General features: G+C 34.9%; 1 protein-coding gene and 1 pseudogene across 10 annotated transcripts; one reads left to right on the top strand and one right to left on the bottom strand.

The window, feature by feature from the left end:
* The first annotated feature begins 696 nt into the window (after window positions 1-696).
* LOC121977138 lies at window positions 697-16,140 on the top strand (annotated as a pseudogene).
* A 1,100-nt stretch (window positions 16,141-17,240) lies between these two features.
* Window positions 17,241-24,344, bottom strand: LOC121977137 (soluble inorganic pyrophosphatase-like). Of its 10 annotated transcripts, none has more exons than XM_042529682.1 (9): window positions 21,939-22,074; window positions 20,041-20,153; window positions 19,934-19,962; window positions 18,823-18,888; window positions 18,569-18,676; window positions 18,336-18,401; window positions 18,139-18,259; window positions 17,953-18,034; window positions 17,241-17,461 (listed from the first exon to the last, which is right to left on the bottom strand). In XM_042529682.1, the coding sequence occupies exons 2-9, from the start codon at window positions 20,147-20,149 to the stop codon at window positions 17,419-17,421; spliced, it is 624 nt and encodes a 207-aa protein (XP_042385616.1). In that variant the 5' UTR covers window positions 20,150-20,153; window positions 21,939-22,074; the 3' UTR covers window positions 17,241-17,418. The 10 variants fall into 10 exon arrangements, 6 of the variants coding, with proteins under 6 accessions (XP_042385616.1, XP_042385615.1, XP_042385617.1 ...); XM_042529681.1 differs by lacking the exon at window positions 21,939-22,074 and adding an exon at window positions 21,116-21,264; XM_042529683.1 differs by lacking the exon at window positions 21,939-22,074 and adding an exon at window positions 21,051-21,187.
* Between the last annotated feature and the right edge of the window lie 773 nt (window positions 24,345-25,117).

Raw genomic sequence — 25,117 nt, 5'->3', positions numbered from 1 at the left:
GTCCAGTTTAAGTGCATGTTCTTACTTTGATCTTGGTTTGGTATAAAAATTGTTAAAGCACCCTCAAGCTATGTGTTATACAAGCACTATTATGTATTGTAATTTTATTAAACTCATATTTTATTGTAATATGATTTTTTATGGACTATAAACTCAAATAAGTAAATTGAGAGCATAATATTATTCTCTTCTGAATGGTAAAATTATTTTAGTGTGATTTTGAGGGCACGGATTCAGAGTTGGGCCTTTTTAATACTTTTAAAGAGATAATTAGGAAACAAAATTAAATTTACCAATTAGTGGTGCAAAAGAATAAAATTTAGTTGAATATATTGAAAATATTCATATTTGAGTTTGGGATTTAATAAATATATGTGAAATTCGATTTAAAATTTGAAAATATAAATAATTTTGCTCAACTCAGTTTGAAATGAAATTCGAGTTCAAATTTTGGTACGAGTGGTTTTGAATCTTGATTCAAACAAAATCAAATTATAATTTAAAATAATTTTAATTTTAATTTTAATTTGAGTATTTTTAAATTAAAATTGTATAAATATAAATAAAATTCCATTAGAGTTTGACTTGTGAATAATCGAATTAAACGATTAAACAAATATGCACATATAATATTTTTTTTCTTCCTTTTTTCAAATAAAAAAAAGAAAATTAACGAGAACAACCGATCTGCTGTTACAAATTCCTCCCCACGAATAATTTTGTTTTTTGATTTCCATTTTTTATCGCCTTCTACGCCGAAGCACTCCGCGACGGGAACGACGCTTCGTATCGTCTCCCTTCTCTGCCACCTTCGCTTCCTTCTCCAAGCTCCTCTCCAATCCGATCCCATTCTCTTCCTCCTTCGTATTGATTTATCCGTTCACTTTAGGTCCTCTGGCAGAGCAGTTTGGCGGCGTTGAGATCGAGGAATTCGGGTTGTGTTTTTTTTTTTCTTTATAAAAAAAGGATTGCTTGTGGTTTCTCCGTGATCCGGGAGCGAATTGGTAGAAACGGGGCTGGGTATTGGGAACCCTAGATCTGGAAGTCTGGGCGTCGGATTGCTATCGGGATCTTTCCGTTGGGAGTCGTCAAGATGTTCTGGCGCATGAGCACATTTAGCCATTCATCGCCGGTAGGTTTTGGTCTTCTCATATAAGGTTTTTTTTTTTGGGTGCGTGTTATTACCATTTTGTTCTGCCCATTGGGCCAGCTATTTGAAATAAGGGATTTGCATTTTGTTTCTTATAAATTACGAATCTGAGAATTCGATGAAATGAAGCCAACAACTGATATAGTTCGTTATCCACAAGTTAGTTTTGAAGGTTGTTTGAAAGAAATAAAAAAATTGATCACACTAGAGAGTAGAAATTTACTTATTCATTTTTTGAAGTGAATAACTGGATTGCCCTGTTGGCTCTGTAATTATGTGCCTATTTGTTAATATGTTTCCTGAAGTGAATGACTGGATTGCTGAGTTCGATCCTGTAATAGTGTACTTATTCAAACACTAGAGACATACAAGAATGCTAGAGAGGGTGAACTGGTGAAAGTGGGGAGGATGATTGTATTTCCACGTTTCATGCAAATTTAAATTTCCCCTTTGCAGTGCTAGAGAGTCTAGATTTCTAATCTAATTGATTTAAGCTGGTAATATCCATTCACCTGCTTGAAATAGGAATTACAAGACATTGGTTTTTGTTTTGTTAGAAATTGTTTCTGTCAATTTGAACAACCATTCACCTATTCGAATTAGGAAGTACAAAACATCACTTTCCTTGTTTTGTTTTGGTGGAAACTGCTTATGTCAATTTAAACAACCATTCACCTGTTCGAATTAGGGAGTACAAGACATCACTTTTCTTGTTTTGTTTTGGCGGAAACTGTTTCTTTCAATGTAAACATTCATTCACCTGCTCGAATTAGGGAGTACAAGACATTGGTTTTTGTTTTGCTGGAAACTGTTTCTTTCAATGTAAACATTCATTCACCTGATCGAGTTATGGAGCACAAGACTTTGGTTTTTGTTTTGGCGGAAATTGTTCCTGTCAATATAACAAAAAACATCATATCACAGGATGAAAAGATGATGAAGGCATAAAAAATGATCTTGTTTCTTAGTGGTTAATAGGGATTTTCCTCCAACATATGCAAGTTTGAAACTTTATATAGTTTATCCACATATATCTGACGTAGACCAACTGGTCTTTAAATTTTTGGCTTTGATGTATTTGTTTGTCTCTGATCTAGTCAACTGGATTTATTCTATTTACATATATATGAGATTACCTTGGGAAATTCTTGTTCATTGACTTGCTTGCTCATAACTTTCCCTTGATATTTTTTTTACCAACACTGGTGGTTTTGTGTCTTTAGTTGCAAGCCATATTCATTCCAAATGAACTAGAATTTCTTGAACAAGCTTGGTAGTTGGTTTGCTAAATGGTCATTTATGTTTGTCTCAAATGATGAACCACCTTAAATCTTTTCCACTTACTAAATTTGACATACATAAACATAATTTGCTTAATTTCTTAGAATCCATGAGTATCTGAGCAATCATGGCACTATTTGTCAACAAAGCTTGGACATAATGTTTAATCTCCAATTAGATATAGCTTGACTTCCTCAAGTTTGAGAATAAGCAATCTGAAAATATCAGTTTGACTTTTTTATAACCCTATCAGTAACTTCTTATTTACTTGATAATGAACACGCTTTTAAATGTTTAAGTTCAGCTTTTTGCACCATATGCATAACTTTTTGTTTCATTGTATATACTTATTTTCCCTCTTTTTCTAATGTTTTTTTTTGTCATGTGTATTCATTAATCAACTAATGTACAGGTTCAAATTGTTGTTGATTCTAGTTTGATGACAATTTGTTTTTTATTCTTTCCAAGAATATCACACATCTACTTGCAAACATTACATGCCTTCCTTCAGTAATTTCTTAAATTATTTCAGGTGGATTCCATTTTGGAGAAGGAAAATTTTACTCTAGATGAACTTCTTGATGAGGATGAGATAATCCAAGAGTGCAAAGCACTGAATACCCGCCTTATAAATTTGTAATAGTTACACTCTTTAGTTGATTTCTTGATGTATGATCAACTTGGAAGATTTACTCCTGTCTCCTTTGTTCATAATTTGTAATAATTAGATGCAGAGGAACTTCAAAGTTTTTATTATCTTATATCACCAAAGTGAACTCTATGTGATATCTTCTGAGGAAGTAAATGTTCACAAAAATTAACAGAACTTTCATTATGCTTGTGTATTCAGCCGTCTTTATCCATTAGATAGTTTCATAGTAGAGTTGACTAGCTGTATATTATTACACTGAAAATTGGCACATGGATAATAATTTGAATGTTAAAAATAAACCTAATAAGAAAAGTTAAAAATTAAAATTTTGCATGTAGGAAAAGTTAAAAAAAAAATGGCCTAGGTATTTTCTTATATAAGGATTATAAGGATATGCCTTTCAAAGTAAAAAGATATGGAGATTGGTTTGTTGTGCTAAAGTTGATTTTAAGACATGAGATACTAAATATTTTAAATGTTCATGCCCCTTAAGTAGATGAGTGATCAAATCACACGGGTTATTTTAGAAGAACCTAGTTGAAATTTTTTTTTGTATACCTTTTAACTGAAAAAATATCCGTGGAGTAGATTTAAAAGGCATATACTTAATTATTCTTCCTATGATGTTGAGCACATAATTATTCTTCCTATGACTCTATTCTCTGTGTAGCAATCACTTTGTCCCGACACTTAGTCAATTAGTCCCATACATCGAGCACCAAATTACTCTGTTTTATTCATATTTCTTTGTTACTAAATCTGCAAGTTAATGTGTGATCTCTTTTATTTTTTTGGTTTCCTCATGCTAGTTTTTTTTTCTAATATATTTATATTTTCAGTTTGAGAGAGAAGGCCCAAGTGGAGAAGTTGCTCCTTTATATTGTAGAGGAGCCTTCTATGGATGCTGATAAGAAACACATTCTCAAGTGAGACATTTGTTTGTCTTTAGTGACTGTTAAATGTTTCTACCTCTTACATATTTTGTTGAGTTTTGTCTTTATTGCAGGCTTCCTTTTATTGCAAGTGAGATATTCACTTGTGAGGTTGATATAATTTTGAGATCTTTAGTTGAGGATGTAGAGGTGAAGTACTTCCATTGATTGCTTTTCTTCTTCTCTCTCTTTTTTTTGATAACATTACTATCATTATTTATCTTTATCATCGCATATATTGGCCTTTTCTGTTCTCTTTTGCAGCTGATGGATTTGTTGTTCTCCTTCATCAAGCCAGATCATGTGCACAATACGTTACTTGCTGGTTATTTCAGTAAGGTAAAATTCAGCTTTCTTTTTGATTGAGTCAGTTGGCATATTATGACATAACTCTTTGCATTATTTTGTTTTCTCTCTCTTTTTTTTCCTCTGTCTACCATCTGTTAAATGCTAATATCTCTGTTGTTTGGCAAGGTCGTAATATGCTTGATGATTAGGAAGACAGCTCCATTCATCAAATATATTCAGGTCTGTGAATCATCATCAATTATAAAAATTCTGTTACACTATTGTTAATTTATTACTCTGTTTTATGGTTATATTGAAATTATATGGAAAAATAGTCATCATCATCAAGTTGCATTAGTTCTGATTATTCTTGGTTCTGTTATGTAGATCTTGCCTTCCTTTCAACTCTAAATGTTATATCGCTTGCACATTCAACTCTTAAATAACTTTTTATTATATTAACTTGTTTCCCTGTGTCTCTTACATCATTAATCTTATGAATTCAATTTCTCTAACTGTGCAAACACTCCCATGTTCTGATCCACAAAGTTTGATGGCTTGTACCACCACAGTTTTATATTAATTTTCTATTAGCTTAAAGGCCACACTATGATCATACAAGATTGCAAAAATCCCTCTTAATTTCAACAACCTATTCCATTAATAACTGTTTGTCAATTTCTAAAGCTCCTATTGGAATTTCATATCCATTCATTTTAACTATTTTCTCATTTCTTTTGTTAGTATTCAAACTATGTCTCTTTTATTTCATTTTTGTTGCAAGTACCTTTGATTTCTCTAATAATTCAAATTTTACCTTTTTGATCTTATTGATTAGTACAATATCATTTGTGAATAATATATATCAAGGACATTTGATACGTCTGTCTCGTGCCAGTGTAAAAGATGCCTTAGAGTTGAGTACGATGTAAGTTGACAACGTAGAAAAATCATTTTTACACTCTTGGTAATTCATCATCATCAATCACAACTATCTAGAGTTATATGTTTAGACAAACCTTATTTGCCTATGCCTATTGCAACCTTCAACCTTTTCTATATTGGCTTGGGATCAACATATACAGTTGTTTAGTAACTATTGAGAACCATGAAGTGAATGTTGATTGACATGTTGTAGTTTATTCTTTTTCCCAAAACTTTCACCCCATTACTTATGAGTGCATTCTTTCTGTCAACACTTGCATATGTGGCTGCATATTAATGAATTTTTTTCTATTGTATAGAACCATATAGAGATAATTGGTCAACTTGTTGACCTCATTGGTATCACATCAATAATGGAGGTCAGTGGTTCTTGGTTTTATTAACTCTACAGAAAACTCTTTGCTTTTCTATATTCTTTTAGCTAGTTCTGATGTGGCCATGTGAAGCAGGTACTAGTTCGATTAACTGGAGCTGATGAAAATATGCATTCCAACTATATGGATTCAATGCAATGGTTGGAACATGTCGATGTTCTTGACATGATTTTGGATAAATTTAGCTCATCGGTATGTCTCTATTGTGCCTACTTAGTAGAAGTAACTAAAGGGTTTTGATCATGCCTTTGAAGGCTCTGAAAATAATCAGAGTTAAGGCCTGCAAATGGCCATTTGTTGTAGGGCATTACACTACAAAACAAAAAATAATTAACTTGATGACAAGTTTGGATTATGTTTGAATGATTATACTTTAGTGGGCAGTCTCTCCTTAAAATGCCTATATACATTTGAAATTTCAAGTTCATAAAAGGATGGTATTATTATTTCTTAAATATTTCACTAATGTAGTAATATTGGATATACACCTCAAACATAGTATCAATAGAAAGAAAATATATACGACTTCTAGAATTAAGTTGTGAAAGTTAAAAGATGGGAAGTAAAATATATTTAAGGAGAAAGTAGGAGTACAAGCATTAGGTGAAATATACTCTAATACGACATAGGATAAGATGATATCAAAGTTGAAAATAGAAGCTAAGAGTGTACTCGGTGAGTCAAAGGGACATGCACCACTAAGTAAGGAATCTTGGTAGTGGAATGAGAAAGTACAAGAGAAAGTGAAGGAAAAACAAATAGCTTATAAGGAATTATATATTTGTAAAAATGAGGAAACTTAAAAAAATATACGATAGCTAAAAAAGAAGCTAAGAAAGTAGTGAATGAAGCAATAAATGAAACTTTTGGATGATTACATAAAAAATTGGATACAAAAGAAGAGGAAAGAGACATTTATAAAATAGCTAAAGTGAGAGAAAGGAAGATAAAAGATCTTAGTCAAATAAGATGTATTAAAGATGAATGCAATAGAGAGTACTAGTAAATGATGGAGAAATAAAAGAGCGGTGGAAGAGGTATTTTCATCAATTTTTTAATGAAGGTTTAGGTGACCAATTTAACTTAGGTAATTTAACTAAGTCAAAAGAGTATAGAAATTTAAATTTTTATCGTAGAATTCAAATTTCAGAAGTAGAACAAGCTTTAAAGGGGATGCAAAATGGAAAAGCCGTTGGACTAGATGATATTCTGATGGAGGTATGGAAGTGTATAGGGAAATAAGGTATTGAATAACTTATAAAATTATTTAATATGATATTGAAAATAAAAAAATATTTGATCAATGGAGGGTAAGTACTCTAGTTCCTTTATATAAAAACAAGGGAGACGTACAAAATTGTACAAACTATAGGGGTATTAAATTAATGAGTTATATCATAAAAATTTGGGAAAGAGTAATAGAAAAAATATTAAGGAAACCATAGTGACTGAAAATCAATTTGGATTAATGCTTGGAAGGTCGACAACTGAAGTTATACATCTTTTCAGACAACTAATTAAAAAATATAGGAAACAAAAATAAGATCTACACATAGTATTCATTGACTTAGAAAAAGCTTATGATAGAGTTCCAAGAGAAATTATATAGAGAATTCTAGAAAAGAGAGGTGTTAGTGTAGGATATGTATGAGGATGTAACGACCAGAGTGAAAACTTCAGTAAGTTTAACTGAAGCATTTTCAATAAAGATAGGGTTATATCAATGATCAACTTTAAGTCTCTATCTTTTTACACTAATCATTGACGAACTTACTAGATACATTCAAAATATAGTATCGTGGTACATGTTGTTTGCAGATGATATTGTTTTGATAGAAGAGACGTGTGAAGAAGTAAATGCTAAACTAGAATCTCGGTGGGAAACACTAGAAGTGAAAGACTTTAGGCTTAGTAGAGTAAAGACTGAATATATGAAATTAAAGTTTAGTAATATTAAACGTAATGAGACAATTGTTAAAATAGGAGATTACGAATTGGCCAGAAATGAGAGCTTTCAGTATTTAGGATCATTTTTTAAAATGATGGAGGAATTGAGAGAGATGTCTTATATAGAATATAAGCAGCACATTTGAAATGGAGGAAAGTATCGGATATTTTATGTGATTGTAAAGTACCTTTAAAACTTAAAGAGAAGTTCTATAAAATGGCCGTTTGACCTGCTATGTTATATGGTGCTGAATGTTGGATTATGACTCGAGCACATAAGCAAAAGATGAGAGTTGCAGAGATAAGGATGTTAAGGTGGATGCGTAGACATACGAGGATGGAAAAAATAATAAATGAGAGCATTAGACAGAAAGACAAAGTTACATCTATTGAGGGAAAACTCCGAGAGACACGTTTAAGATGGTACGGATTTGTACTTAGACGACTAAAAAATGCTCATGATGTGAAATTATGATAAATACACATATCAAAGAGGAAAACCAAAAAAGACTTGATTAGCAATAATAAAACAAGATAAAATTTATTTAAATTTATATGATGATATAGTAGGGTATAGAGCTCAATGACGTAGAAGGATCCATATAGCCGACCCCACCTAGTGGGATAAGACTTTGTTGTTGTTGTAGTATAGACATAAAGGAGGACTTTTTTTCATACTTATTAGACATGGGTGATGGCGTCTTCATTTTCATTGTATCTGAGATTGAGTTGATTATATCTCTGATATTGCAATATGTTTATATAGGACTCTCCTGAAGTCCATGCCAATGCAGCAGAAATTCTTTGTGCCATTATTCGATGTGCCCCTCCTGTTCTTGCAGCCAAAATCTGCAGCCCAAGGTAATCATGACCTATGATTTCTATGCACATGAGCTTCTCATGGCATTATGGCAATGACGTTATATTTGGAGTTATTTTTGTGATATAATTTTGCTGTCAAAATGCAGTTATGTGGGGAGATTGTTTTCTCATGCATTGGAAGCTTCCAGACCTAAATCCGTGTTATTTTATGCCCTGTCTTTCTGCATATGTTTGTTAGATCCTAAACGGATGGTAGCATCTTCCTATCAGGCATTTAGAAGCCAATCAAGTCATGGAACAGTTGTTACTGTAAGTCAAGATACAGTGGAAGGAATGTTGGGGAGACTAGGTATTTGTTACTACTGTTGGTAATTTATGAGTCTGTACTAAAATATTCTTTCAATAAAATAAGGTCTACAATTTTCTTTTTCTCAATAACTTATAGCTGGCTTAATGTGCTATGGTTTTACTAGATTTTCTTCTGTTTGCTCTTTTAGTTTATTTTAAGTGTCTAAATCAAGAGCAAAGTGATTATATGGTTACTGAATCTGGATTTGTTTAGGTTCAACTCAGCTGGACTGATTTGTTTGCAATTCATGTTCTATTAAAATTTCTCTTGGTCCCAACGTTTGTCCTTACCTTTGGAGGCAGTGGTGGGACCTTTGTGCAGATTAGTTTTTGTCAGCCAGTTTTCTATGCATGTCCCATTCTAGATTCAAGATCACCATGCTGATTGTGGATCAGTGATGGCATGAAGTGGTTTGTTGATTGGCAGAAAATGATTTTGTACAAAAATTATCTTCTGTAAATTAATGTGAAAATTTGAAGTTAATCTTCCACTGCAGTTTAGTGATTATTGATGCTATCTCATTTTTGAGGACCTTGCAAGTTTTTAAGTAGCGAACCATTTAAACTCATTCATAAACTCTAAGGTTGAGACTTACCTATTTACTTAGTGCAAGCCTCAAAAAATCCATTTATAAATTTTTTGCTCTTCTCAAGTTTCTAAGGGCAACCATAAGCATCTGTGACTTTTGGTTTCTCAAATTCATCTGTGTTTTCCTTTTTTTAACATATTGGAACATGAACAGGTGATTTACTGAGATTACTGGAAATTTCTTCATCTGATGTTATCTTGCTTACCACATATGGGAAACTACAACCTCCTCTTGGGAAACAAAGACTGAAGGTATCGTAAAGACCTTATTATGAATTCTATGTTTTTGTTTTATAATAAATGTATTGGATGAGCCCAGGAGCAGCAGAAAAGACTTTGAGTATATCTCTTTGTATTTGATTGCCATGTACTAGTGCCTATTTATCTAGTTTTGGATATTAGGATATTGCCTACTAGTCATTGCCATCTGTTATTGCAAAAACATATGAACAAATGAAAGGATATAGATCATTCGAAGGTATCACATTACCACAATTTTTCTAGTTATGTTTCTGAAATTGGTTTTACTTTCATTTTTTGCTGGTGATGTAGATATTTCACGCCGAGAATATTATTGGATCATGTCTAGAAAGTAGGAGGATTCCATTAATTGAACATATGTTGCATGACTGTGACATTGTTGGCAAAATTCTTGCCGCTGAAAAGCAGTCTTCCTTGTCAACTGATTCTGGGAAGGTATGTTTTAAAGGAACTTAGCTTATGAATTTTCTTATGTATTCTATGCCCCATTACACCAAACTGTGCTTGCTTTATGCATTATTGTTAAAAGATACTAATGCAAGCGCAAAAATACTCAGCATAGCCAAGGTGTTACTCAAGTTCCTTGAATCTATTCTCACAAGACAACTAATTTAAAAGCTCTATTCACGTCTTTAAAAAAGGTCACCTAGGTGACTGTCTATCTAAGTCTTTTACCTTTTACTAATTTAGTGTTTATGCAAACCACACCAATATTAAATTTAAGCCATGAGTCCAACTATTTGAGTCTGCTACATAGATAATGAATGTAGGAACCTCAAATGTATAATGTACAAACTTAAATATAAAGCCCTTTTCTCAGGTTGATTGAGGTGACAGCTTGTAATGACCTTAGTGATTGGGCACTTTGAAACCTTAGAAACACTTCTGCTTTTGACAACATGGGTTTATGTGCTATGTTCCTTTCTTATAGATATCCATGAGGATTATCAATATTCTTATGATATTAAAGAGTTTTTTGCAGGCTACAGTATTTACAGGAAAACGGTTGCCTCCAAAAATAGGGAATTTGGGTCATATTACTCGCATTGGGAACAAACTTAATCAGTTAGCAAACAACAACGGCACAATCAAGGCATACTTGCAGGTTCCTAAGGCTTTTCTTTTTCTTCAAAAGGAATATTACTTTTTTTATTTTGGATGTAATTAGTGACCCTATTATTGTCGAATTTGGATTTCAAATCCTAAATTTGGAAATGAACTTTTTCCGGTAAATTCTGTCGATTGCAGTGTTTTAGTTGAATTAGACGTGAAGTCAGTATTCTTTGATTCAAATACTTTGTTTTTTTTTTAAACAAAAATGATATATTTTTTTTTGTCTATGCACTCAAAATCATTTCATCCTTGATGATTTGGTTATCCTGCACTTAGTTTTCCTACTGCAGGCTGTGCTCTATCCTTGGTAACTGTGTTTGTTACTTAGATTTACAGCAATTGTCTATTTTATTCTGTTAACTGTGCTTCAGTTATAAAGGAAAAATTATAATTTAACTTGAGCTGCGATTCTGCTTTGTGTAATTTATTTCTTTTATTTTACTTTACTTGCAGGAGAACAATGATTGGGATGAGTGGCACAAATTTGTCTTGTGCAAGAGGAATTGCATCGAAAATGTTTACCAATGGGTTTGTGGGTAGGTTTCTTTGGAAAAAATTTATTGCCCTGTGATTCTTAATCTTTATCACCCTTTTTAGTTCTTTTTTTCATATCCAATTTCAATTGAATACATCCTACACTTAGATCTTTCTGATTTTTTCTTGACAAGTAAATTTGTATTTTCACATCATTTTCAGGCGTCCTGCAACACTACAGGATCGAGTTAGAGACAGTGATGATGATGATTTCCGAGATAGGGATATTGACGTGACAACACTGGATAATCAGCATTTTCAGCCTAGGATTTATCGTTATGATCATATTGAAGAGGTAACATCAGAATGCTTTGTAATTCATTAATTTTTTTCAATCCTGGCTTTAAGATTTATCTATGGAACTATTAACTGTTGCAGTATGGTCTGATTGGTTTCTAAAAAAAATGGTGTGTTCAAGTTCCAGATTCTTTTTCTGGATGGGCCTGTTGAGAGAAATAACATGTGCAAGAGGAGAGAAATTTCACACAGGAACTATAGGTAAATGAGAAATGAATCCATTGCAGATGTTACTATGTTACAGGGGTTGCTCAAATAAAAGATGGTTTTATCACAGTCCATCCCAATGCCAATCTCATCGGATGCATTTATACTGTTTGTTTGACAAACATTGTACACCTAGGAAAGGGTCTTCTCAATGACATCAGTGGTCCATAGCTGTTAATACATGTTATAGATCTTACCGCCCATATGTTGCCAAATCATTTTTGAAGAGAGGTGGCTAGTACCAGACATTCATAGATAAACCCTGGTGCGTACTTGGTGTTACAGGATAATCCATATGCATATCTTGCATCACAGAGGCTAATAGATGTGTGCACTGGGAGCACCAGACACTTCAGCTCATTATAAGAGTACATGGCAGTGTGATACAGGAAGATGCCACTATTTGGAGAAACCATTCAACCAATCTGATTAGGCATTTCTCAATGAAGCGTCATTTGTTTAGCCATGGACAGGAGATAGATCTAGGACCTGACAGTGAAGGAGAGTGGTCATGCGGGCATGACTTTTTAAAGTTTTTTCATGACCTCTTTAGTAAGACATCCCTATGCAATGAGATCTCAAATAAAATAGGAATTTTCATCATACCATTTTTTATATGGTTACCGCTAGCAAAAGTGTGGTGCCAAGCTAAATGTATCATTCTGGTTATAGATCAAACATGAAATCAGTTGGAATGGGAAGGCTTTACATGTTTCCCCATGCTGCCTTATACTAACCAATGCATCACACTTATCGGGTGATGCAATCTCTCATTTCAGCTTTTTTCATGGCACACTTCCTGAAAAAATTCTGCATGAGCACTGTGGTCATGAATTATTCTCTACCACTACTCTGTATACTATAGATTGACACCATAACCTTGTTTTGTGTCATGACCAGAATTATAGCGCTATCAAACTGCTAAAGAATTTTCTCTTTCCAACAGTTTTCCTTATTTAATCCTTCCCCTTGATTCCAGTTCATACCTCTAAAGTAAAATTATTACTAAGAAGTGCTCAACTTCTTTCCTCTTCTACACACTACTGCCTAGACAATCTTGTTAGGATTTTGCATATCTTAGTAACTCATTTGTGCGAATTCTGTTCCAAACTAATTTCCACAAAAAATTACTACTCTAGTACATTTAATGCCCTTGTACCCTTCCAGTTGTTTCCTCAAATGGCAGAGATCCCCATTCTCCTTGATATTATGGTAGGCTGCCTTCGAAGTTAGTGTACAAGTTGGAGAGTCATTTCATACTTGTCCTCATTGGATCTTTCTGAGATATTTAAAATTATTGTGTCGATTAGCCCATCTCCAAAGATGTATACTAGCTTTTAGCAGTCTTATGGTTAGCCTTCTAGTCGCTCACAAACTTCTGAAATATGAAGTGAGTTTTTGATGCTTTGAAATAGGTTGGCCATAGGTTGGCCACTTTGACAAAAATATGCTACTTCCAAGGGTCCTTCTCGAAATCTGTTGTAGTTCCATTTCCTATGCTGACTTCTGGCCATCCCTTAATTGGAGGATAGAGCTTTGAAGGCTCCTGCAAGGATTTGATGTGTTACCCTTCATGCACATGTTTCCAAGGAATGTAGTTTCGTAATCAGGCACCATCAAGTTACTAGACTCCATTTCTCTCCTGTGCATCTCATTCCGCATCTCATTGACACTATTGCTATTAGGTGAGGATCAAATAGCAGTTTCTTTCCTATGAAATTCTCTCATGTCAAGGCAGCATATCACTTGGTCTTTCATGCAAGTTGGCCGGCCACGTGAGCACTGATACTCATGCTTGCTATGGAATGTGAATGCATCAGATTTTATTGTTCTAATGCAATCCATATATGCGGCTAGGTTTTTCTTCTGCCGCATATATGATAATTGCCAGCATATGGTCCTGTAGCAGGCCTGTTTACTGCATGTGTGTGGATTAATTGCATGTGCCTGAAAATTTTCCAGTAGTTGCACAATACAATGATGTAACAATTTGTTTATGGATTGTGTTAGTGGGGTTAATGTGTCTTACTGTTGTATTCATAGTAGCCTATAAAGAGATCAAGTGTGTTGATATTCCAAATACAATTTCTGGATTATTTTATTTGAAAACGTTCTCTTTCTATTTTATTCTTGTGTTGTTGTCTTGGAATATAAGCTATGGGACTAAGCCATATAATGTGTTTACTTTGTTTTGCTTTCTCATGTTATATTTACTAATATCTCTGGTTGCTGTATACAGACAGAAGGATCTTTTGAACAAGACGATGAGGTATGGTCCCATGGCCACACAGTCTCCTAGCATTTTGGTCTTTTTTATGGATTTGTAATGGGCTATCTACTAGTTTATCCTTGTAATATGCAATCAATATTGTGTCAATTGACAAGAATGGAATTTGAATAAACTGGAAGAATTATAGAGAGACTTTAGAAAATCAAGTTTTAAGTAAAGCTAAACTAAATATGTGAAATGTCCACAATAAGGGAGGACGCCGCATACCGGCTTGAGAGGAGATGTTAATGAATATCTATCTGGACAAAGAGTGGCTAATTGAAACGAAGAGGGCTTCGAGAGTCTTGTATGATTGTCATTTGCCTCTTAGGATAAACAATTATAAATTATAGGATTATGGTACAACCAATTGTATTTTATGGATACGAGTGCTAGGTAGTTAGAAAGCCCATGTAAAATGTGTGACATAAATGGGAATATTGAAATAAATGTATTTAGCCTATGCAAAATAAAAAATACATACTATCTGATAGTGAACAGGTTTAAGCTCCAAATAGATTAAAAACGAGAGTAAATAGGTTGTAGGATGGCAGGGTCATATTCAAAGTTGATAGATTCTATAGTTGGACTAGTTGAATCCGTTAGACTTGAATGTGTGAGAGTGATGGAGAAAAAAAAAAAAGAAAAACATAAACAAAAAATAAAACCTAATTAAAAGTGATTTAAGATATACGGATGTTTGATATAGCCTTGCATAAACTTCCAAGGAATAGGTTTCTTGTGGTCAACTCCATGTAATCACAACTAACTCAGGATGATGATGATCCATCATTTGCATGGAGGTCCTCTAGATACTGTTGCCATTGTGTGGATATGGAGATTTACCTAGAACAATATACATTCTTCTCCTTAATTTGTCTTCTCACTCGTTAATTGCATGAATTTTCAACTTGATTTGTTACTATTTCAATTATTGTTCAATTAACTAAATCTAGTGAGATAAAGCTTGGTTGTTGTTGTTGTAACGAAATCTGCATAGTACAACGCAATTTGTCAGTGCCCTTAATTCATCTATCTGAGTTTTTTTATTCTGTTTTTGTTGATAATGAGAAATGACTTGTAGGATGCTTATTTTGATGATGAATCTGCAGAAGTAGTTATTTCATCTTTGCGCTTGGGGGATGATCAGGACAGGTAATGGCACAACGATGTGCATTTTGGTATGCCTGCTTATTTCTGCTCTTTTAGAATGATTCTAATACGCCGATAAAAATCTGTCACGGGCAGTTCCCTCTTTACAAATGCCAACTGGTTTGCTTTCGATAATGATAAAGAGGTCAGTGATCGTATAACTGACTCACTTGCTTCAACATCACTGAATTCGGATGAGTCTGATGTGGTCGTGCTGGATGAAAAGAAAGACCTGGATGAAGCAGCTACTTGTTCACAAATAAAAGTAGTGACTAATACAGGAGAAACAGAAGCTACCATTCTAGGAAACTCTCCTGTAAGCAAATCCACAGTGGAGGCTAGTAACTCAAGCCCGAGCGAGGGTGAGAAGCCACAAGGGTGCGTTGAATGGATAGAAACATCGGAGTCTGAAGTGCTTGGTATAAAATCTACTGCATATATTCCGAACGGGGAGCTCAAAATGGAGGATGCATGTGCCATGGAAGAAATTGCACTAGATACAGATGGTCACCAAACTTCATCTGAACATGCAGAAACAGATGAGCAAGTTGAAGATGCCAAATCAACTAAAACTCCTGAACCTGCAAATGGAGGTTTATCCAGATCTGAAGTCCTCTCAGTGCTACCCGCAAGTGAAGCTGCAGCCGAAGACCCAGAACACAAGAAAACAATTGACAACTCAGGGAAGTGAAATCATGTTAGATGACATTTACACTTCATTCATCAGTCGATTCATGGGCCTCTTGGAGGTGGCAACCAGGGTTCACTCTCCTGCATCTCGGAGGCTCATCTTGGAAGAGACCTTATCCTACTAGGGCTGATAGCTTATTTTGCCATTCACAGACCAAGAATTTCAGGAGAGCTCCTACTCACAACACTGGCAATCTGCTCCTCTGCACTCTTGTTTTTTTTTTCCCCATTCAATTTTTCTAAATTATTTTTTTTCCAAATATTTTTGGCATGGTTAAATTCATCTTTCTTTCTTTTTTTTTTTTGTCAAAAAAATGCGACATGCATGCACTGATTTCAGTCAGAGCAGTTTCTGATTCTGTGCAAATTGTGTTTTTCCCCATTCCAATTAATTACACAGTGCAACCTTTTGTGTCCTAGGTTTCATTTGTACATTAAACAAAAAAGGTTATTAATTTATGAATATTTATTCTTAATCTCTGATATTATATTAAAATTCTATCCTAAGGTAGTAGTAAAATACTGTATATATTTAATAATAAATATACAATACAACACATTATTTTATAATTTATTCATAATGCTAAGACAAAATTCTATGTGTCACTAAAAGTATTAAAATATCTTTGTATTATGATTTCAGAAACCTAAGCATGTATTAAGCTACGAAGATAGGAAAAAATAATTTTAGAATGATAGTTTCTTAGATTGACAGTCTCTAGAGGTGTGGTACGGTGGAAAAGTATTCAAAGAAATATTTTTTTTTAAAAAATAAAATTTAAATCTCATTAAAAATAAATATTTTGGAAGTTCGATTTTTGAATGTGCTTGGTAGATTAACAATGATAAAGTACTTGGTTGTACTTAATTGGCTGCATTTGTTTGTGAACAAAGTTAATTGTTTTTCTTTAATTTGATTTTTAATTAATATTGTTCATGGTTTTTTTTCTTGATTTTCTTGATCTATGTTGTCAGAAAGTTGAAATTCAAAGTTTGACATCAAACCACACTGTAAATTGCAGAATTAAAGCAACAAAAAACATTTTTTTTAAAAAAAATAAATCATAATGTCCAGCAAGAAAACATTAACGTCACCATAAAACAACATTAGTTTTACATGTCCAAGACGAATAATAACGTAATTTTAAGAATCTATCTTGTTCACATTTTATTATTATTATTATTATTATTATTATATATGTAGGATTAATCTTTATCTCAAGGAAGGTTGAATCATCATCCAGCTATATTTACATTGTTATAGATTACATGATCTTATATCTTTATACAAAACTATTCCAATGAAAAATGCTAATTAAAAGCTGAAATGAAAAGGGCATGAAGATTGACTGAAAATAAAAGAAGCATGTAAAATGGTTTCCAGAGCTGGAAACTTAGACGACAATAATAACACATTATTAAGGATCAACGAAATACAAGTAAAAATTAAGAGCAATCCTCGGTTGAAGTTTGCTTGAACAACAAGAACTTAACTGCTTATTATCTGTAACATAATCTCTGCCTTTGATTCATCTGTATGGCAATTATTTCTTTCAGTGGCGAGAGTCTACTGCCTCAAGATCTGAAGTAAATATTGAGCATAAAGATCCCTACACCAATAACAAACCATGAGTTTCAATTTTTTATCATCATGGCAGGCCATATGGTCATGAAGAAGCCCGCGTTAAGAAAATTATAGTTGAACAAGAAATTTGTAACTGAATGATAAACAAACTAGTTTGAGTATAAAATCAACCTGTGGTGTAAATGTGTTATAACATCAAGGCTTGAGGTTTGAAGATTCTATGATTGGATCAATCGGAAGTTAGTTTCCATTTAGTTCGTAAAATGAGATTGATAAGGAATGAAATAGTTATTCCTAGAGAATAAAATTGATATAGTCTATTCTTCACTTAGATTCAGGAAATGAAATAGGCTTTTCAAGTAATAGATAAGGAATAATAAACATCCTTGTGTAAAATAATTTGTCTAGCTCCTACAACCCGCTCCCTCCTGCTCTAATTGACTGATTTGACCAACCCACTTTGGAGAGTTAAATAGAGTAACAATAACACTTGATGCGTGATTTCAGTAAGCTTACATTGAGTATTGGATGGCTTCTCGAGCAGTGTTTGCAGGCAAGAAATCATTGACTGCTACCTCTTTGTTCTCATTCTTCTTGTCTTAAGAGCATGTCAAGGATCCTAAACAAACTGAAGAAAGGAAGCTGGCAAATGTGTACTAAAAGCTTAATACAAATAGTAGAAGATGGGTCCTGAAAGGATACAGTCTTCAAAGAAGCGCCTAATCTCTGCAAGGCGATGATTAGATAACTCACTAAGGTCATTCAAGTGACGGAAGTCGGGATCGTCAGCACAAACTGCAATGATTTTATCATCTTTCTCCCCCTGAATTCCAAGCAAACCAGGATGGCAGTTATAATATAATAAGCTTTTTGAATTTGTTCTTGAATCAATTTCTTACCTGATCAATCATGGGCATAAGACCAATGGCTTTGGCTCGTAAAAAACTTCCAGGAAGAACTGGTTCCTAATCAAACATGTAGTTTTCCATTAAACAAACAACATTCATAATGATGAAACAGAAACAATAAATTAAGCATGGACGGTAAAGAAACACAGCCTTAGGAAACAGTACCAACTAACTAATGCAACAAATCGGCAGAAAAATAAAATATAAAAGTCGGGAGGTTCAACCTGCATGAGGACCAAAACATCCATTGGGTCACTGTCTTCACAAAGTGTACGAGGAATGAAACCATAGTTATGAGGGTAGACCACTGATGAGTACAAGACACGATCAACCTGAAAGAAATGTCAACAGGAAAGCAGAATGAAACAATTCTCAATAAAACAGTTCAGATGAGAATATGCAATGATATATCTATAACTCTTGGCCAGTATCTTGTTAGACTACTTGTATTGAGGATTGTAGAAGAATATAAACAAACCTTAATTAACCCCGTCTTCTTATCGAGTTCATATTTCACTTTACTTCCTTTTGTTATCTCCACAACCTGATGCCAGAAAGTGAAATTACATGATATCAACCATAACTAGAGCAGTTACAACAATGAGCTAGAAAGCAAAGGTTGAGTGACTCAAAATGTCTAGCACCGAGCTAATCAAAATAGTCATACATTCTACTGCAGCCTCTTGTGGAACTTAGCCTGAATGTTCCATGTCATGGCCTAATATTGGGTACAAGAAAATTTGTTAAAAAGTTAGTAAATGAAATGCATGCACTAGTTATAACACCTGAAGACATCATTTTCCTAAACTAATGCAAGTTAGAGGGAAGAACACAGGTGACGCTGAAAAAAAAATAAAGACTTCCTATCCTGTCTGCAACAAAGCAATCATTGGAACCAGTGTGGAAGTAAACATACACCGAATGAACACATTTTCAATGAATGCATAAGCAAAAATTCTTTAATCCATATCCATCTCTGGGAACATGAGAATCAGGCATGTATATAGCAAATTGTTGGATACTTTTTCCATTATGCATTTTTCAAAGATAGTTTTTCATATCCAATTCTTTTTTATCAAAGAAGAATTAAAAAATGAGAAAGACTACAAATATTCGCAAAGGTATATAAGCATATGGAAACCGAGTATTTAGGCTAGCTTATTTAATGAATTTCCCAAAAAGCAAACATTTATTTAATGAATTGTGGGAATGAAAAGTCACGAAAGTAACAAAGTTGGCTACTAGATTGGAACAGAATCCCCCTGTTGTTCTCCTAATATCTCCTACTTGCCTAACTTTCAAAAGATTATATGTGTGAGTACTTTCTTCAAGGGTACATCAGTTAACTTATTCTATCTGGCCTTGGGTTTTCTAACTTATCCACTCAACTAAGTTATGTTGGTGTGTGACAAAAATTTCTAGTGAAACATGGTCCCTTTTGCTGATTGATCATTTGCTTTGAAAGCCTAGTTAAGTGTCAAAAACTTGAAGTTACTCTAAAGAGTGGCATCATATCAATTTTCATTTGTCAAATAAAACCATGTACTTCTTTGTTTAGTTCATCGATCAACATAATAAAGAATACTTACAACATTGAAGACAACAGGGGCCTCAGAACCTGAGACAAATTTATGTTTAGTAAAAGAAACAAGTCAAACTAAAAGAATGCAGCACTACTTTTCTATTAGGTTCCAACCTATTTCAAGATCATGCCAAGGATGTGCAGCCACTGATCTCTTGGACAATGATGATAAAATCCTTTTGTTCAACTTTGGAGCTGCAAGATTCTCCTGTCCCTCACTCATATTTCTACACAAATAGCAATTAACATGTTAGAACATTATAAAAGCATATCCATACCAAAAGTGCTGAGAAGCTCATGAACATACATATGAAAGGGAATCTAGCAATTCAGGCTCTTTGTGATTTTAGTATTCTCGAAATGAAAATTAACCAAGTTGAAACAATATGATGCATGAAGTAAAAAATGCTTCAAATCAAGTAGAAATAGCCATTTCTATCAAAGAATCTCACTAACGATTGAGTTTATATCAAAATCCAAAGATGATTAAATTTAGCTGACTTGCAAGTAGCAAAGTGATTTCATTTACTTCTGAAATCATAGAGCCACAATATTCACATTGCTAGCTGTAGTTTGCTTGCCATTAGGATACTGCTTTAGAGTCTCAATGTTATGGAATCCACATGTGAATTGAAACTATCTCACAGCAGAATAATTTTACATGGTAACTTTAATTCTAGTCACTTTGCCTTATTTTCCTTAAGTGGGGCGCGAAATTGATGCATTAATGGACAGAAAGTTAGCATATGTGGTGCTGTGCCTGGAATGTTTTAAAACATGAGCAGAGTCGATGCAGTTAGCAAAGCTTTTCAGCACTAATAAACCTTGTAAAAATTACATGTTACTAATCTAATAACTAACAAATCCATTTGATGTTCGAGACCAAGAGATAATTCAAAAAAAGAAATGATAAGAAACAAGAATCAAGAACTCAGCATCATCTCAACTCCCAAGTCATCACCTTTACTAAATCTTCCAATACTACCACTAGCTCTGCTATAAAGTATAACTGCCAAAACTCAGATCAGATCAAACAAGAAAAAAAAGTGGGAACCAGAAACAACCAAAACTCAAAGCGAAAGAAAACACAACCATTCCAAAGATCAGTGCAAGCAATCCGGTACCTTTCCTCCCAGGATCAAGTAAGAAAAGACAGAATCGGGAGGAAGACTTCGGCCGATGCTTTTACCTCGAACCGACGGGCATATGCAGCCGACGAAAGAACTGTGGTTCGCGGATCGAGAGAGATCGTCGCCGGTTGATCGGATGACGGATTTGAGTGCGGGAGAGTAGGAGGGTTAGTGTGAGTATTTATAGTCGTTCGAGCGAAGAAGGGGGGAAGGTAATGCTACCAGAGGTGACGAAACCATTTGAACATACATATATTCCACTTTACACATCATAATTTCTATTTTTTAAAAAAAGAACCAAATGTCCCTAACCGTTTCAAACTACTTTTGTCTAAAAAGAATAAATATAAATGTATTAGGAGAAAAATTAAATATAAACAAAATTTAAAATGATAATGGATAATATTCTATTTGATCGAAAAAAAATGAGTAATATATTTTGACCTTCAAATAAATATTCATCCATATCACAAAAAGGAATGAGTCATTTTCATTCACCTTCCTTTACAAACTGTCCATCCATCTGTTGCAAAGGCAGTAGGGAATCTCATTCCAAATTATAGTTCCAACTATATCAAATCAACATAAAATCTATTCATGTAGATTCAGCCGGTAGAACCGAAATTCTGATCGATTTAGTCGAAGAAAATGCAAAGGAGAGGAACCGAAAGTCGAAACCATTGCAAACAAATTTGGCATATCAACTACTCTGTGTGTGGGGTTAGCACTTAAGCAATAGACAAATGGGTTATCTGTTTGGACATGATTATTTCAGTTGCCTTTTTTACAATATAACTTTGGACAAAGGAAGAAACTACAGATAAATAACGCAAGAAGATCACAGTGATGATGCTTCAAAATGCCCAGATTTTGCTTTCCTACCTATAGTCAAGGCACCGAGAAAGATCTCAGGGAACAAATGGTCGCTCCTCGCTACCACTCCAAGGAGTGTGTTCTTCTCAGAGGTAGATGTGCTCTTTTCTTCTGAGTTACTGGTACTGGATTTTCCAGAAGCTGCAATGGAGTTTACATATCATAAGCTACTTTCTAGCGTAAACTTTATCTTTGAACGTGTTCTACTGATTCAATGAGTTCCCTAAGTAAACAGCTTAACATGAAATTTCAATATGAGACATGAAACGCATGATCTTTTTTTTTTGAGCAAAGATGCCCGTTAAGGGACTGAGGATGAACTTTTCTTTCAAATTTATAAATGAAGAGTGCAGAGTCAAGACATACTTTCAAAAATGGGTTTGATCAAATGCGCACCTTGTAGTTGAACTATCAATTGTACAAGTAGATCACCGATACTATTATTTCAAGCACATATATGGTAGTTTGATGTAAACCAGAAATACAAAGTTTTATACCAAAGGGTAGGGGAGTTCAATTAGACCAACGAAACTGTAGTCTGAATAGAAACTTAATCTCTTACATGGACATCAACACACATATGCAGATATCTTCACCGGCAGAGAATGTGATTCAAGAAGATACTGCATAAGCAACCGAATGGTTCTAGCACTAGAAATAAAATAGATAGATCAATTTAGGCATAAATAAATACTCAAATCTCTTAAAAAGATCCTTAAATGTGACCAGGAATTTAAGTATGAAGCATGGTGCATATTCATACTTGACTAACCATTTTGTCCGATACACAAAATGTTTCCTCAGACCCGCTAACAATTAATTAGTTCCAGTGATCTTTCATTTTTCCAGGATGTTATACCTTCTTCAAGTGAGTGTGGATTTTGGATATATCAAGATCAGCAGCTAAAGCGATTTATCTGCTAACAAATGTTTTGTTTCAGCGATCTTTCTTCATACAGGTTATATTCAATACTCTTTTTCGTATGAGTGTTGATTTTGGATACATAGAAGTTAGCAACTAAAGCTATTGGCAATGACAGACAACAATTATCGTGCCATTTTATATGCTGTGAATGTGTTTTTGAAAACAAATTTTTTCCCCACAATCTCTCAGGGTAAGCAATGGAAATTAAATGCAGATCTGCCTAGAAGTATCTTAAACAAATTAAATCTTTAACTTGAATGTTGAATATTTATATCAACAGTATTGTTCATATCAAAATAGGCTGCAAATAGAAAAAAAATCTAAAAAATTGTAAGGTTGTGGGCTTATAGATATCAAATCTACCATCCATCAGAATCAACTTATGAAGAAATTTCAACATTTTGCAACAATGATCCCAAAAACATAACCATACCTGCTTAATTCTCATTCTTTGCTGCAGCTCCTGCAATTGATAGCTGACTCAGTATTCAATATCTTGATAGATCACAATCACTTAATCGAAACACAATTGAGAAAGAAAGATCTATGAAATGAGTTTCTTGTTTATCCTTGACAAAAATTTCTGGAAATGTATTACCTGAGATCTTAAAAGCTGTGCGTTTTCCTCCTCCAGTTTAGCTGCTAAAGATTCAAGCTCGACAATATATGCCTACAAAACATCAAGTTGAAGGGGGGGGGGGGGGAATTCAAGCTTTAGAATTTATAATGAGTGATTCAGTGATCATTAACTTTGGAAAGTGAGGGGGCAAACCAAAAACCTGTTTTCTCTCCCTTGATCTTGCAGCAGACTCCCTATTCTTTATCATTCTCTTCTGCCGCTGCATAGCAACCCTGTCCACTGGATCCAACAATGGCCTCTTCCTCCTTCGGTTTCTACTTGCAGCACCCTCTGCTCCGTTGACAAATCCAACAACCAAATCATCCGCAGGCAATTGCGGCGGCGGAAAAATAGTTTCCCCCATCACCGGATTCGTCCCACAGCCCGCTTGGATGGAACCGAACGGGACCCCGACGTCCTCCTCCGCCACGGCCCCGGCCCGCGCCAAGAAGTCCTCCAACGTCATCTCCGCCCTGGATACCCCGGGGCCATCGACCATTCCGCTGGCGGTGATATTCCTCCATACCTCCTCCACCGTCTTTCCGCCGACGCTCTTGAGCGCCGCCAAGCTACCCTGTCGCGACACCGAGGCTCCCACATCCGCCTCCAGGGCGGCGGCGTTCTCGACGCATAAGCTGCGGAAGAGCTCCTCCATGCCCACGGAGCCGAGGCCCTTGGTGATTTCCCCGGCTCCGATTACGGATCCCTGGAGATCGACGACCGGAAGAGAGCAGACGGAGGTCTGGCGCGTGAGACTGGAGTTGGCAGCGGAAGACGACGCCATCACCCTCGATGCCATCCCCGAGCGGATTGGATCTCCAGGGGCCGCCGGCGATTAGGGGTGAGAGAGAGAGAGAGAGAGAGGGGGGGGGGGGGGGTGGGTGGGGTGGCGGTTCGTAGTCTCCAGTTCGCGGAAGGGATGGACCAAACTCCAATTTAATGACTTTCGAAGGCTTTTTCTGTAAAACAAAAAAAATTAATACAGAGAAAATTTCATTTTAACCCCAAATGTTATCTTAATAATATATGTCGTTAACCTTAAGGAGAGATGCTTGAATTATAGACATCCTGAGAGCAAAATGAAATTTCTCATCAACAATTAAAGCATTCCGTCACAGGCTTGCACGGCAAACACACCGACAGCCCATCGCCCTCCGTCACGCCGGGCCCCGCATGAAACAACAAACCAGAAGAAGGTATTGTTTCCGTGTCTGAAACTTCTAAAAATGTAGTTCCAGCTTGATCGTGCATGGCAGTTAAAGTTACCGAACCCGATTCATACTCGCGCGGGCCCCATGTGGTTGTATCAGTGGGCAGCCCTTGGTTTTGCCCGTTTCGTGGGGACGTGTAATTAATAATTGAAAGGTTTCGGTGATAATTCAATGGATGGATTATTTTATAATTATCAAAGTGGCACTTCATTATCTTAACTTATTACATCGTAATGACAATTAAGCCAATCTTAAAGTGCTAATAATGCGAGAGGAAGAATGAGACCAAAAAGCTACTACAATCGTGAAGGAATCCAATCATGCACAGGGCACTTCATCATTCTCCCTCGTCGACCTTTCAAGCTTACAATCGAGAGCTTTCTCTCCTCCTTTTCCGCCTTAATAAACAACTCTCTTCTTTGCGATTCGCACT

Source organism: Zingiber officinale, chromosome 4B, assembly GCF_018446385.1.
Source record: "Zingiber officinale cultivar Zhangliang chromosome 4B, Zo_v1.1, whole genome shotgun sequence".
In the NCBI taxonomy this organism is placed as follows: domain Eukaryota; kingdom Viridiplantae; phylum Streptophyta; class Magnoliopsida; order Zingiberales; family Zingiberaceae; genus Zingiber; species Zingiber officinale.
Note: the sequence above shows the minus strand (reverse complement) of the source record. Positions and strands in the feature narration are given on the sequence as shown.